The sequence below is a fragment of the Gopherus flavomarginatus genome, chromosome 7 (assembly GCF_025201925.1).
Source record: "Gopherus flavomarginatus isolate rGopFla2 chromosome 7, rGopFla2.mat.asm, whole genome shotgun sequence".
Taxonomy (NCBI): Eukaryota; Metazoa; Chordata; order Testudines; family Testudinidae; genus Gopherus; species Gopherus flavomarginatus.
This window is the reverse complement of record NC_066623.1, coordinates 93,213,597-93,229,631: the sequence shown is the minus strand read 5'-3', so window position 1 is coordinate 93,229,631 and position 16,035 is coordinate 93,213,597. Positions and strand designations below refer to the sequence as shown.

The 16,035-nt window shown below is 40.3% G+C and overlaps 1 protein-coding gene across 12 annotated transcripts in view; it reads right to left on the bottom strand.

The window, feature by feature from the left end:
* Positions 1-211: 211 nt before the first annotated feature.
* The window catches only part of SLC44A5 (solute carrier family 44 member 5), a 208,277-nt gene continuing 192,453 nt past the window's right edge, over positions 212-16,035 (bottom strand). For 10 of the 12 annotated variants that reach the window (XM_050961020.1, XM_050961022.1, XM_050961023.1 and 7 more), the window contains 4 exons: positions 10,866-10,936; positions 8,989-9,077; positions 8,034-8,118; positions 1,765-5,626 (listed from right to left, as the gene is read on the bottom strand). In XM_050961020.1, the coding sequence (XP_050816977.1) occupies positions 5,514-5,626; positions 8,034-8,118; positions 8,989-9,077; positions 10,866-10,936 (358 nt within the window). In that variant the 3' untranslated portion in view covers positions 1,765-5,513. Of the gene's footprint in view, positions 5,627-8,033; positions 8,119-8,988; positions 9,078-9,867; positions 10,511-10,865; positions 10,937-16,035 lie in introns of those variants that run through there. The other 2 variants (XM_050961014.1, XM_050961015.1) reach the window with 2 other exon arrangements.

The window sequence follows — 16,035 nt, the reverse complement described above, 5'->3', positions numbered from 1 at the left end:
TGCTGCCAGGGCTGTGCTATCTGCAGGTAATTGCTGGAGTCTGTTTATTTAAGGAGATGTATTAAGATGTCAGTGGCACCCAGGACAGGAGATGGGTGCACTTGTGTGGTGTGGTATAAATCTAACTAAAATATTTTTGCAGTGAGTTTTCATGAAGGTATTTGCCTAAAAAGCCACACACGTAAATAAAAGCAACAGCACAAAGGCATCCTTCGTTTATATCTAAATCTTTATTAGAACATACCCCAAGAGCTGTAAAACAATAAGTAACAACAAATTTCATTAAATATTAAACATTTTAGTTATCAAAAAGATATTTAAACAATACATTCCCAATATTTCTGCACAGCAGAAGCAAACAGGTTTTAGAGCTCAGACTGTCATGTGCTCACATTAGTTTGGTTTTGGCATGAAAATGATAGATCTTTAAAAGTCACTTTAAAATGAAAAATGTGATAAGTGAAAACGACAGTTACTTCTCTCTTATTTCTCAACCTGTAAATTGCCTTTTTGTGATTTTACCTGTACTTATTTGAGATAAATGCTTATGGACCCTTCTGTAACATATAGTAATAGACAATCAGTTTTTATATTAGTAGCACTAGTAATTTTATACATGAAGCACTTATATTCCAATAATCTGTATCAAAAGTTAGAAAATTAAAGGTAATTTATAAAACACTTCCAGAATAGTAAATAATCAGGCTTAAAATGAAGCATCTACTTTACATTTGGGAACTTAAAAAAACATATAACATTGGTGTAACAGATATCTACTACATTCCCTTTTCATTCTATTTTAAATACCAAGGGCCCAATTCTACCCTCAATTATCTACATACAATGGGCTATTTCTGAAACTGAAGATAAAATAGGGCCCCCAGTTAAAGAGTTCAGCATCCCCTAAATTAGATTTAGAAAAGTTTACTAAAGCAAACCAAACAGTCTTGCATGATTTTCTTTTTGCAACAAAACCATTCTCTTTTACTTTCTTTTTTGGAGCATAAAATACTTATGACCTGACAATAGTAATAGGGAAATTATGCATGCTGCAGTATTTAGCAAAAATGTCAAATGTATTTAAAATGCAGTTGATTTTATACCACTTAATTTCAACTAGGCTGGAAGAGTCTTGTTGTTCCTATCTAGCAACTTCTATTTTATGGTTTAAATTATGTATGTAAACTTTAAAATATAAGCTGGGTAATAATAATAGCCAGTAAGGCACTTTTGTCATAGAGAACACAGTTGTACAGACTGGGTGACTGGCAATAGTTTAAAGACTGAAGTTCTATATTACAATATAGAGACAATCTGTTAAATCTAATCATTTTTATGATCATTTTTAGGATATTTAAAGACTCTCTTTTTAGAATAAGCTTAATATGATGATTTCTGAAATCTTTTTACTGTCTTATACCAGAATATGCAAAAGGAAAACATTTCATATTTTTAAATGCTTATATTTAAAAGAATATTCAGCATCTTCAAAACATCCAAGCCACTAAAATTAAAAGCTAAATACAGTTTGAAAAAGAAACAAATCTCAGTATAAAAATGTTTGCATCTTGGGTTTTTTGTTTTTTAAACAGTTTCCTTACTAATTCTGATGGCTTTACATAGAAGCTTTGGTATAAAACATGCAAATAAAAGCCAACAATACATACTGTGTTGGGAAGAAAATGCATCAAAGCAGGCCTAAATCCAACACGATTGGGTGGTTACAACATTGGGTATTTATTTTCTAATGTCTCTTGATTTCTACATTCTGCTTGTTCAAAATCTTCAAGAGAGATTTACTCATATAATAGGGTCTTTCTGCAGAGCCATCATGTCTTTCTAAATCTTCCACTAGGAGGAAGAATGGCACAAAGTAAATGATCAAAGCAGTACAATAAGAAAAGTAATAGCACCACCTACTGAACTCGTAATGCACAACGGCTCTCTTAGCTTTCTAGGTTTATGTCAATACTTGATGTTTTGGCATTTGTTACACTGTAAACAGCTGGAATAATAATCAGCCTTTTGTCACTATACGGGTCTGTCTCTACCCTTTGAAAATCAATGGGAATTTTCCCACTGACTTCAGTGGCTGTAGGATCAAAACCTATATAATAAACAATCTTAACATACCATACTTAGCCCAATATTCCACTTCCCCAAAGTGAGGAAATACATAGTAATTAAGTTTTATCTTCATGTTAAAGCAAATAATAGAGTAAAGTGCCAAATTCTCTGAATTCACTGGGACTGTGTAGGTCATAAATTGGCAGAATTTGGCCTAAAGGATTAGTTAGGAATCATTATAATAATCCACCTTAAACATTCTTTTAAAAGCATGATTTAATTTGCAAATTAATATTTGTATTAATTTCTGCCTACATAATTCCAAAATATTCAGTTCTCTTTTACCAATTTTAATTTTAAATAATTTTAAAAAGTATTTCAGCTGATTGACTGCAGAATTTAACCAATATTGCTTTGCATTTTCACAGTTCTCTTAATTGCTTCATTTTAAAAAATGGCTTTTAAATGCTCTTCTCAGAAACACTGTTCATTTATAGTCTAAATTAATTCTCACAAAATAGTAATGAATGGAGGAACTTTATATATATATATATATATATATGGTATATAAACAATTCAGTTTAAAACTTTTAGAAATTCTTCTAGCAAATGCATAGGTTTATTAAAAAAACTAATCATATGACTATTATTACTATTTCTATTATGTCATATTCATATTTTATTATGTCATATTAAACTCTACAGTTACATTCATATGGCAAAAAGCGCATTGTACTCAGAAATACGCTTTTTCAGTAGAGCACCCAGTAAAACTCTTCAGTCCACTGCAGAACTATAGATGGCTCTGCTCAGCCTTTCTAGGTGCCAATTAATGAAAACTAATTACAGTACCATCCTATATTACATTGGGGCCTGATCCAGAATAGCAGATCAGCAGGTGATGGAATGATTGCACACAGCCCAAACAGTTCATTCTAGCCTAAATTTTCAAAAGAGCCTTGTATTTTTGCTTCTCAATTTTTGGATACCCAATCTGAAAAGCGTTGTAAAAGAGCCTGGTTTTCAAAGAGCGGGTGTTCAGCACTTTCTGAAAGCCAGGCTCCTTTAAAGTATCTCAAGATGGACACTCAAAAATTAAGGCCTTCAAAAGCGCTAGTCACTTTTGAAAGTATAGGCCACGTGATCTCAAGATCTTTCCATTCCCCAGGAGTTGCTCCAAACATATGGGTGGAATAACTCACCTGTAGTCAACTGATTCAACCTATGGCTAGTATTAATAAACAAAATTACTTAGGCATGATGGGAACTTGCTGCTGCCCTCCCATTCACCCAAGTGCAGGATGGAGGAAGGCCCTCCTTTAATCTCTGTTGTATTATACCAACTCTTGTTTCTTGGTTGACCTTCCAAATGGAGCTGTCCTCCAAAGAGCAAAGTATAGGCTCTTAAAAATTCTTTCCCATATGAGTGAATCTTCAGCAAACTGGAAAAGAACTTGCTCCTGTGTTCTGACGCTGAGGTTCTCATTGAACTCCAGGAGCTCAATTTCTGTAATAGCAACAAAGCTGGATGATGTTGCCAATTCTACTCCTGTTAAGTGGACTGCCATGGAATACTTAATTCAAAATTCTGTAGCCCATGAAAGCTAGAACGTAGCCTCACTGGCTTTGGATCTCTGGATGCTCATGGGACACTGGCCCATTGGGCCCCTTTAAACTTTACAATAATTATTCTACATTAGTATTTAAATAGGTTAAAGCATTTTTATCCCCATTCACAAAAGTAACATCACCTTGAAAGGTTACACCATTCCGCCTACTTACAGTAATCATGTATTCTTTGTATTACTCTTCATTACGCTCAGATAAAACGTAGGGTTGATCCTGTGAGCCCTGCACAAGTGGAACTGTCATTGACTTCAGTGGTAGTTCCATGCACAGAAGGCTTGCAGAATTTGGGTTTCAGGGCTTGCCTACACAGCACCAGATGGGTGTGATTTATAAAACCCTCTAACGTATTACACTCTAACAGCCCCGTGTAGACCCTGCTGGTGTGCTCTAAAAGGTACTTAGTTTGCCTTAACATAGTCCTTTTAGAGTGTATCAGCAGGTCTACACAGGGCAGTTAGGGTGCAACACATTAAAATGCTTTACAAATCACACCACTCTAGTGTGCTTTGCTGGCACCATGTAGATAAGCCCTTAGTGTAATACTAATATGTATTACACCAACAGTATAAAGCTACTACTAGTCTTTGCATTTATAACCATGCAATTTTAATGATTTAAACATACACTAAACAAACCCTGGCTCCTTGGTCTAAATAGTTAGTGCTCTGCTTTATCAGGTGAGAGACTCAGATTTTATTTCTAGCCCTGGCCACTTACTCCATTGGCTAACAGGAGCTGAGAGTCTCACAGAGACAATGCATTCAGCCTGTGGAAATAGGGAGTAAGCCCACCTGGGTGGACACAGGAAATCAGAATTAATTGGAGCTTATATAGAGCCATGAAGACCTGCCTCTAAGGAAAATGGCTGCATTTCAGTTTTTCCTTTTCATACTGCAGGTGGAGCTCAACCTCAACATCATGTAGAATAAAATCATAGAACCATTAGGCACAGGGGATACTAATCCAAGGGCATCTCCCATTCACATCAGCTGAGAGCTATACATATTTCATCTTGCACCAGATGGAAATAGAAAGTTTGCGGGAACCACAAACCATGTTCTTCAAGTACAGTGGAACACTCCTTCAATGGAGGTTAATGTTTAACCCAATTTCTGTTCTAATAGGAGTTTTGTTATAACAGATTTCACTATAAAGCAGTTTTATCTGTAGTCTACTCTAGCTACTTTCTTTGAGACTGAACCTGTGTGATACTCTTTCTCATTTATTAACCTATACGATTTGTAATGGAGGTGATCAAAAGATCTATGTAGGGAACTATTAGTACATATATAATCACAGTTTAAATAGCTGTCAACCAGCTTGTACAGTAAAAATACAACCATAGCACCATATTTACAAATTTAGTACCATCTGCTGGTTTGCTAGAGTCTCATGATCTATTTTTATGGCTAATTAGGTTACATTGTAGTGCTTTCAAAAATTGCCTGAATATCGTTTACAAAGATACACTTATAAAAAAAGAAATGTTATCAAAACAGCTGTCATTTGAAACAGCAACCTGTGTTACAAAAGTTATTAAAACACCATTAGCTATGGATAAAAAATGATTCAAATTTACATTTTCCTTTTTCATAGGCACTCTATAAACTAAAACGTGGCCTTGTTTCACAGCTCTTAGTTTAAGCATTTCCCTATCTAGTTAGATGTTACCAAATTGCTAATGATTTTAGATACAAGCAAAAAGAAAAAGAATCACCCATCAACCAGAAGCATCATTTACAGTTTTAACTTTTGCCTAGTTTATACATATCCCACTTAAAAGTGACATTGTTTTGATTTCCAGCAATTTTTTTAAGTTATCCCATTGCCTTCTTAGGGCTTAGTTCCTTCTTTCCCAGAATTCGGTGCAGGCTAGCTGACATGTAGTATGGTTTTGCTGTGGATCCATCATTTCTTTCCAAATCTTCACCTGAATTTGCATCAGCAAAAGCAGCCAAAGCAGCAAGCAGCAGTGCAATCAAACAAAAAATGAACAAACATAAAAGGGTAGAGAATTGAACAAGGGAAAAAGCAGAAAAAACAACATTAGAAAATCTAATACCAGACACTTTAGCTGCGCTATTAAGTTGCTGGTGCACACTGGAAAAAGCACGAAGTTCCACTTTTTTCCAAATCAGAGGAGGTTTTACGCCAAAACAGACAAACATCAGTGGATGGCTACACTGACATTCTAAAGTTATGCACATCAATCCTTTTAATTCTTCCAGTTCTTTTGTTTAAAAATTGCACTGGAATTTTCAGAAGGGCTCAGCATACACAACTATGGCCAGAAGAGCCTGGTATTGTGGGTGTTTATTTTTTTGAAAATCTGGCCAAAAGTGTCATACAAGAAACTACTGGGTTTTGAGCACTTTTGAAAATCCATCCCTAAAAGGAAGCAGAGCTCTTTTGAAAATCTGACCCCATAAGTGCACAGTTTTGCTCCCATAATACACAGCTGTATATGACATGGGAAGCAGAGTGGAATGTAAGTTTTGAATAATGGCATGGAGACTCAGAGTTTTGCCATACAAGGAAAGAAACCTACAAGAAAATATTAATTTTCCCATTAATTTTAATGCATTTCCTTCTACTTTCCCTGTCCCCCAAAAGAGACATTAAACAGTGAATGAACTAGTGAAAACTAGGAGATATCTTCAGAGCTGTGACATGAGTTACTGGTGGTTATTAATATTATACATCAGATTATAAAAGAATGATTTGTACTCTTCTAAAGAATGCTCAAGACTGAACAGATTTGCTGTGCCTCGATTGCACTAATAAACTGTAATCTTTTGCATGTATGTACCGACGCTTTCATGCAAGGATCCCAAACAGTTTGCAAAGATAGATGAACATTTTACTGATAGGGAAAATGAGACGTCGAGCTGTGTGATCTGCATGGGGCTGCTTGTGCAGACCATTTTGCAGGATTCAGCCTAAATGTCACACAATGAGTCACTGGCACAGCTCAAAATAAAAAAATTCATGTCTCCTGACATCTAATTCTCTGCTCCAAGACAAACTGCTAGTGCATCTAAGTTTTGTGATCAAATGGAGAAGGAAACTGATTGATTCTTGTGAGCCTCTAAACGCCTCCCCTCTGATTCCTCTCTCACATCAGTGGATTATTCTTGATTTACTCTGCTGTGAAAAGAGAAACAGGGCCCATTGCAATAAATAAATACAGATGGTTATTAAAGGCGGTAGGAGGTGGTCAGGAAATGGTTCTGATTTACTTTATTCTGTGTCCCCCACATGCCAGTGTGCTCCAAGTCCTGTGTCACTGGCGTTCTGGCCTGTTCCAAGGGAACGGAGGCTCCAGGCGGCAAGGGTTGAGCTTGGGGTCCAATTCACTACTTTGTTTCTAACAATGGGGCTAGATTTCAAAGGAGTTAAGAGAATTTATCCAGATGGAGGTGGGGGAGGCGATTAAGCCCTTAGTCGTGCTTACCTGCCTCAAGGTCCCACTGCCACAATGTGCACTTAGGAACCCTTGGTCATAGGGACTATTTAACTAGTTAGCACAGTCAAATAATACAACCAGATGCAATGTTGATCAATGCAATGTACTCCTGCTCTGACCTGCCAAGGGCTACTCTACTGCTCCCATTACAGTAGAATCCAAAATTTTATTAAGTCTCGCAAATGGAATGAGTTGCCTTTAGTGAGCACACCTTGTTTTTATAATTAGGGTCTAAACTGAGACCAATTGATTTCTCTGGTAATTTGAGCATCTTCTGAACAAGAAATCAAACATGCCCCGAACCGTCTCCCTTTCAAGCGTCAGCAACTGTTTGTTATGGAGTCACAAGGGACTGACAGTTTTAAAATGGTATTTTACGGTAATTTCATGTTAAGTCAGCATGAAGCTTTTGTCGTTGTTATTAGTATGAAACCAAAAGGACAGTGACGTTATCAGCCACCTAAAGCATTTGCTGGAGAAGAACACCTGAGTGCAAAGCCCATTGTCATTAGTAAGACATGTGAGTGAATTGTCGCTGGACACAATTTAATTGTCTGGTTAAAAAACACCCAGAAGCAAAGTGTTAGTAAAAATTAGGAAACATTTAATAAACAAAAAGCTGGATGACCCAGTCAGCCCCAGATACATTTCATTAGGTTGGCAAATAGGCTAATGAATGTATATCTGATCACTGAGCTTTACAAGCCCCTCGGTACTAAAATTAAACTGCCTGTATTAAGAACAGCAGGAATTCCTTGTTCCCACAATATGCCAGCATGTCACATGAATTTTGTAAGGAAACTGACAAGATGACTCTTTACCTGCATGTCATCAGAAGAAGAGTGTCAATGAAAGAGAACTCAATACTTACAAAAGCAGAGGAAAAGCGTATCAACGCACATTGCATAGACACTGAAGAACCCATGTGCAATTAGGTAAGAGCCAATAATGACAGTCTGCAAAAAAATCCAAACACATACATTTGACACCATCATGGCAACATCATCTCAAAGAACAAGAACAAACAAAAACTTAGTCTGTTAAACCAACAGGAAAGGATTTATTTACAGTTCCATAATTCTGCAGTAATCTTGCTGCTGAGGCAAAAGATCACAGATTAAAGTCACTGTGTGGTGACATATACCTGTTACCAATTTCTAAGATGGCAATTTGGAATCATGTTGTTCCCAGTGCAGGAAAACCCACAAAAGGGCTAAGAAACTCTGTTTCAGTTCATGGAGTTCTCTCAGATTGCCCCTTCAAGAAAGAGGGCCCACCACCCAACCTGCAGCTATCCCCAGATCTATGAGGGAATCCACAGGGAAAGGATTTACATAGGAGTAGGGTGACCAGATAGCAAATGTTTAAAATCGGGACAGGGGGTGGGGGGTAATAGGAGCCTATATAAGAAAAAGAGACCCAAAAATCGGGACTGTCCCTATAAAATTGGGACATCTGGTCACCCTACATAGGAGCCAAGTGCTTTCTCTTTGCTCTGTAGACCTCATCGTTTAGGAAGATATGCTGCAATTGGTTCCCCATTGTCTTTCCCAGTGCTGTGTGTGGAGGTTTGTGCAGAGCTGGCATGGAACCTAATTCTCCTGCACACAGAAGGTGTAAGTCCCTTGAGGCTCACTGCAGCACCATAATGGCACAAAGCTACCTGAACTGAGTCAGGGTGGGATGGAGTTTGGCAGAGCTGGCTAGCCACAGAGAGGATGCTGTGCCAATTGACAGGAAAGTGGAGATGCAGTTGCCAGTAAGTGCTCCCCAAGAACTGACCCAAAACTCCCACAGTGTCCTAAGAATGTAAACTGCATCCTTACCAACAGGGGTACCCAGTAGTAATTTAATGTTGGTGTTTCTTGTGTGAACACTGGTATTCTGTGTGTGAAGAAAAAGAAGGCTAGAACACCTGTAAGAAGCACAGAGCACAGGCCATTACTTATTCACAAAGCTATCTGGGACTTCAACACTCACGAGGAATGGGTAAGACAAGAACAGCTGAAAACAGGCTCAGGAGGTTCTGAGCAATAAATCTCTAGATATCAATTATCCCCAGGATCTGTATTCTGACTAGAACAGAAATGGTATATAAATGCCTTATCATAAAGATACTTGTGGGGCCAGGAAGACTTGACTCAATTGTTTTATTTCATGAGTCAGACTGGGTTTTATATCAAAACTATTAAATAAGAATATATGATATAATAAAATATATGATCATAAAAAAGACCATCAGACTGATCTTGAAAAAAAATAAATTAAAAGACATATGTGAGCAAAAGCCTGTGGCTTTAGCTTTCACCTCTTGGATGAATATTTAACTATTTGAGATTAAAAATAGAAATGGCATAGCTATTGATAAATACACTTAATGATAAATCTAGAGCTACATACATTCATTCATTCATCATCATATCTGTGCTACGCAGAACAGAAAAGGCATGTTAATGAATTATCCTACAGAATGTATCCTTAAGGAGGAGGAAAACATGAATCGATTTCAGCACTTCATGGCTCCCATTTCAGAGACAAGTATCAGAGGGGTAGCCGTCTTAGTCCGGATCTGTAAAAAGCAACAAAGAGTCCTGTGGCACCTTATAGACTAACAGATGTACTGGGGTATAAGCTTTCGTGGGTGAATACCCACTTCGTCCGACACGGTATTCACCCACGAAAGCTTATGCCCCAGTACATCTGTTAGTCTATAAGGTGCCACAGGACTCTTTGCTGCTTTTTACTTTTCAGGGACAGTTTCAAATCACATCTGCCTTCCCATTTTGAAAGTCAGTCTATAGTAATGACAAAAACATTGCAGATTTGGTCTCAATTCTAATTTTCATCTGCTGGTAAAAAAATAATCCAATTAGGATTTTTTTTTAAAATACACAAAATATAAAAGATGGGCATCAATGAAATCATGTTTTGAAACGTGAAAAGTTTAAAAGGCTTGAAGGGGACACAGTCAACCTGAATTTTTGAAATGGACCAATTAAAAAAATATCAGTTTTCTGCCGCAGCACACTGAACAGTATGTACTGACTTTTATTAGTATGAAAGGAAAAACTGTAAAAACGTTAGGTTTTGTCTGCTCCCCGGCTTGTGTTTGGAAGAGTCATTTGAACAGGCCTGAATGCAACACTACAAAAGATGCTCAGGCCCACCCCATCTCTCCGTACACACACCTGCATGCAGCTTGCTGACAGTTCAGTTTCAGTTACAGTGCTGCTGTTGCTGTTGATAAATACCCTCTTGCACGGTCTGAGGAAGAATGTGCACCTGTAACACACTGGGGATGGTATACTACAGGTTCCCCTCTCTGCCAGATCCACAGAAGATATGAGTCTGTTACAGTCCAAGGCAAACTACTTTAGTTCAAGGTGTAGAGGCTTATGCTTTTAGTTCTGAAGGTTCCCCAGTTCAATCCTCAGTGTGTCAACTAAGATGGCAGCCATCACACGAGAACAGTGGAAGTGACTATACAAAAAATACTGTCAAATGCACAAAGTAAGATGAAAAAAGAGAGGGAAAACATGCTTCTTTGGGCTCAATCCTACAATTCTTTGCTCATGTGATTAGTGCTTATGGTATCAAGGTTTGCAAGAGCAAGTCCTTGACGTGTTGTCTGAGCACAGAAGTTTGGCACATTCTAGGCTAGTGGGGAATAAGAATCAACATTACATTGACATAACTGACTTACCTACACCACCAGCAACGAGAAGTTTCCCAAGGAACAACAAGAAATCTGTAACTTTGTCCAGCACAGCAACTCTATTCAACAGAGGAAAAACGGTGTTTGAGCACCTCAAAATAGAACATCTCTACTCTTTTCATATTCCATGAAATCCATGGAAAGTTGATGAAATTGGCTCAGAAAGGTCATTGTCTTGAACTGGTCCTTTGGCCAACAATATAACAATGCAAGAAATCAACATGGAAACCATACAGGAGGGTGGCATTTTAGAATTCTGGTTATTAAATGCCCAGTCTTGTGAGGGGCTAAGGACCTTTGACTTTTAATGAAATCAGTGAGAGGTGAGAGCACTCAGCACATTGCTGAACAGGGCCATATGACAGCAAAACTGCTGACAGCATTTGAAAGCTATTAATTGGGTGTTGCTCTTGTTGATAAAGAAATTAGCATAGTTCTCTATTTCAGAAATTAGCATATTTCTCTTCTTCATAGCAGAATCCTGGGCGGGCAGGCCCTAGTAGGAGGTGAACTGGGCACCAAAACGTAGGAGACCCAGCATTCATACATGCTGTCAGTAGACTTTTGTCCATTTCATTCACTCTTTGCTAGCCACATGGTCTCTGCTTTCTGAATGCACTGAAACCTCAAGGCTTTGTTGAGGTGTCTCAGCACAGCAGGGGGCAATCTCAAAGCAGGGAATCAGACCCAGGTGAATGAATGCTAGGAGTCAGAAAAATTGACAGTAAGTCTGCATTGCTCAATCTTCCTTGTAATCAGACTGAAAACAACAGGAAGGAAAGGAAGCCAGAATAGGGGCTTATTGCAGGGAGCCTCTGATCAAAATCCTACCTGACTCATGGCATGGAATTGAGACTTGTATTGTGAGACACTTGACAACAACGAAGGCTATATATATGGTAATGTAATGTACCAGCATGAAATAAACATTCAACAATCAAATTAAAGAAAACAAACCATCATTAGCCTGTCAGAGTTAGGAATCAGAGCTAGACTATAAAGAGTAGAAAATCCTAATTCAAATAATACAAGATTTGCCTGGCTTCTAGCTATTGCTCTTGGTGATTAAGAGCAATAGCATAAGGGAGAGGAGTGGAAGCAATAGCCAGGGCTATGATTTTGTCATGGAGGTCATAGTAATCATGAATTTAAGTAAAGTCTGTGAAGTCTTGGAAATGGCTGTAAAAACACATTTGATTAGGCCCCAAATCAAGTAGTGTTGCAACCTGGTGCACGGCATCACAGTACCAATCAGGTTGGGCCCATCTGCCTTCATCTACAGAGGAGCAGACAGTAGTGCTTAAATAGTGCTGCGACCCTGTGTGCCAGGTTGTAATGCCCAGTTCTGCAGACAAGAGCTGCTGCTGCAGGGTGAGTACAAGTCAGCAGGAGCGCCACCAGCTTTTTTGGTGCACTTGGCAGTGGAAGGTCCTGCCCCCAAAATGGCGCCCCCAACAGAGGTGGCAGAAGGTCCCGCCCTCAAAATACTGCCGACGACTGGGGCGGCCGAAGATCGTGCCGCCACGGTCACCGCACCCCAAATGTTAGCACCCTAGGCAATCGCCTAGGTCGCCTAATGGGTTGCACCAGCCCTGTAAGTCAGGCTTGCTCTCCAAACTCCCTTGGAGACACATACCTCTGGGGCTACCTTTCAGCATCCTGCACTGTACACTTGTGAAAAATACATTAGATTGCTGATCTGATCTCAGATCTCTGCCACGAAATTTACTAAAGAGACAAGGTGGGTGAGGTAATATCTTTTATTGCACCAACTTCTGTTGGTGAAAGAGACAAGCTTTCAAGCTATAGGCCTTGTCCACACTACATAGTTAGGCTGACATAAGCCACCTTGCATTGACCTAGTTGTGCATGTATCTAGATTTAAATTTGTCTCCCACTGATCTAAGTGGCTTATTACAGAAATGAGCAGTGTTGAGCCATGGTCAATGTACTGAGGTCGATGCAATGCAACTGTTACTTATGTCAAACAACAGACATCCAGCAGCTGTACCACAATGCCAGACACTGACTGCTCTGGTCACAACTGATAGCTCCATTGCCCAGGATCATTGAAGGTCTCCTTCCCCTTTAAAATCCTGCACATTTTTGAAATGCGTTTTTCTGATTATCCAGCCTGGTGAGCACACCTAGCAGTTCTCCATTGTTGTGTGCAACTGCCCAGCGGGCCATGCTGGCTACACACTACAGATGCGCTCAGGCTTGGAGTAGATAGGAGATATTGGATCTCCTGGCCTGTAGGAAGAAGATGCTGTGCAAGCACAGCTATGGACCAGTCACAGAAACATGGATATCTATCAGCAGATTGCTCAGGGGATGCAGGAGAAGGGGTACAACAGTGATCAGCAGCAGTGCCTTGTGAAAGCAAAGGAACTGCAGCAGGCATATCAGAAGGCCAGGGAGACAAACTGTCCATCTGGTGCTGAGCCACAGACCTGCCATTTTTACAAAGAGCTGCATGCTGAACTCGGCAAAGACTCCACTACCACCCTGCAGAACACCTTGTGGATACCTCCAAGGAGCCCAAGTCATGGGATCCTGGTGTGAACAGTGAGGAGGAGATGGAGGAGGATGGGGGACATGTGACCAGGAGATCCAGCTATGGCACAAGCCAGGACCTGTTTGAGTCTCCACTCATCTGTCAGTCCTGGCAGCTGAGCATGGACGAGCCCAATGCAGGGGAAAGAACCTCAGGTAAGTGTGCTATTGCCCTATACGTATAGTTTCATGCAACCGAGAAATTTCCTCCTCATTTCCCTCACTCTTGCGGGCCTTACTCACTTTGGCCAGTGCTGTGAGTGGTGCCATGCACAAGTACCCTACAGCAGACGTGTGCACAAGCATGTCTGGTTTAACAAGGAAAGGGGGAAGTTCTGACTCTTAACTTTCGCTCTCCATTGTGACTATATTGACAATGGTACCTCTGTATGTTTTATCTGCAGCTACTGCTGTTGTGGTCTTGAGGGGTTTCCCCTTCCATCCCCATGGAATGCCTGAGCCACTTACAGAAGAGAAAGAAGAGGACTAGGGATGACATGTTCAGTGAGATCCTGCAAGTCAGTGCTGAATCATATCATGGCAAAGGGCCTGGAAGGTAAACATGGCAGACAGCCTGGAGAAGGAAAGATCATACAGGGTTTTGGGCCAAGAGTCCCAGGAGAGGGAGATTCACCAGGACATAATGGCAGTCCATAGAGAACTCAATTACAACATCTCCCTATATTCCCCTCAACATTCCAGGTAGTGTCAGGGGCCATATCTCTACCCCATCACTTCACCCCAGGGGACATTAAGGACAACCACAGCATCACATAAACTGACCTGTGAAATCCACAGTTGCTGTATGTGTAGGTAAAATGGACATGAATGTTCTTTCCCCTTGTTAAGTTCTGATCCATTAATTTATTGAGTTCTTAATGTATTTGCAGTTAGATTGCACAGATTTTTCTTTGCACTAGTTTTGTTACTAAAAAAAACTGGAAAATAATTAATCTTTATTAGTTCACAGCATATGCTGCAGAGTGCCTAGGAGTTCTGAAAGCAGCCACTTGTTGTATAGTGTGATACAACTCTTAGGACCAGTGACATACACAGGCTAATAATCACAAATGTACATTGTAAAAATTAATACATGCATTGACAGTGTTATATTCATAGATGTGCACCAAGCACCATACAACTCTTAACAGGCCTCAGAACAGCAGGGCCAGGTAGAGCACAGTACACCAGAACCCATCATTGCTGGTTGCTGTTAAAGTGCTCTTCCAAGCTTCCCTGAGCCCTGTAGCTCCATGCTGAGCTTTTCTAATAGCCCTTGTGTCTGGCTGTTCAAACTCAGCAGACAGCTGCTCCACCTCTGCTTTCCACCCTGGTGGCAACTTTTCCACTTTTCTTCACAGATATTATGTAGGACACCACAGGCAGCTAAAACCACTGGGATGGGTTTTTTCCACTGAGATTCAACAGTATGAGTAAACAATGCCAGCATCCTTTCAATCTACCAAAAGTGCATTCTACCGTCATTCTGCACCTGCTGAGCCAGTAGTTGAATCTTTCCTTGGTGCTACCAAGGGGAGCAAGGGATAGGCTGGGTACCTCAGGATCACTACAAGTATTTCAATATTGTCAATCGTAATCTGCTGGTCAGGAGAGAAAGTCCCTGCTTCTAGCTTTCTGAACAGTCCTGTGCTCTGAAAGATGCTAGTGTCATGCATCTTCCCTGATCAGCCCACACTGATGTCAGTGAAGCATCCCTGGTGATTAACCAATGCGTGCATAACTATAGAAAAGTAGCCCTTTCTGTTGATGTACCCTGTGGCAAGGTGGTCTGGTGCCAAATAGGGACATGTGTGCCATCTATTGCTCCACTGCAGTTCAGGAACCCCATTGCTGCAGATCCATCCACTATGTCCTGCATATTGCCAGGAGGAGACAATTAATGGCCCCGCACACTTGCATGACAATGTCCCCCACGATCGATTTGCCAGCTCTGAAATGATTTCCCACTGAGCAATCCAGTATTGCAAATTTCCACAGTGCCATTGCCACTCACTTCTTCACTGTCAGCGTAGCTTTCATTTTGATGTCCCTGCGCTGGAGTGCTGGGGTCAGCTCAGCACACAGATCCAAGAATGTGGCCTTGTGCATCCAAAAGTTCTGCAGCCACTGCTCATCATCCTAAGCCTGCATTATGATGCTATCCCACCAGTCAGTGCTAGTTTCTCAAGCTCAGAAGTGGCATTCCACCATCTGCAGCTCCTCCATGAATGCCACCAACAACCCTGAAATGGTTCTTGCTATGTCTCACAGCAACCTGTCCTCCAAGAAATTGTCATGTTCTGCCCTGATTTGGTTATTCTTATGGCTCTGCAAATGCTGGAGGATCGTGCATCCTGTGCTTGCAATGCTTATGACAATAGTGCAGAGCTGTTTAGGCTCCATGCTGCCATCAGAGAGGGCAAACTGAGAGGACGGCTGCACAAGTTTGTGGAAATTTTAAAAAGGGGCAAGAAAATTATGGGATACAAGTGACATTATGGGATGGAGACAGCTACACACTGGGAACTTGACCCGTGGCCCCAATCACCCATGTCTGCCCAACCCTGCATTGCCTAATCTCCCCAAAAGACAGTGTGCTGGA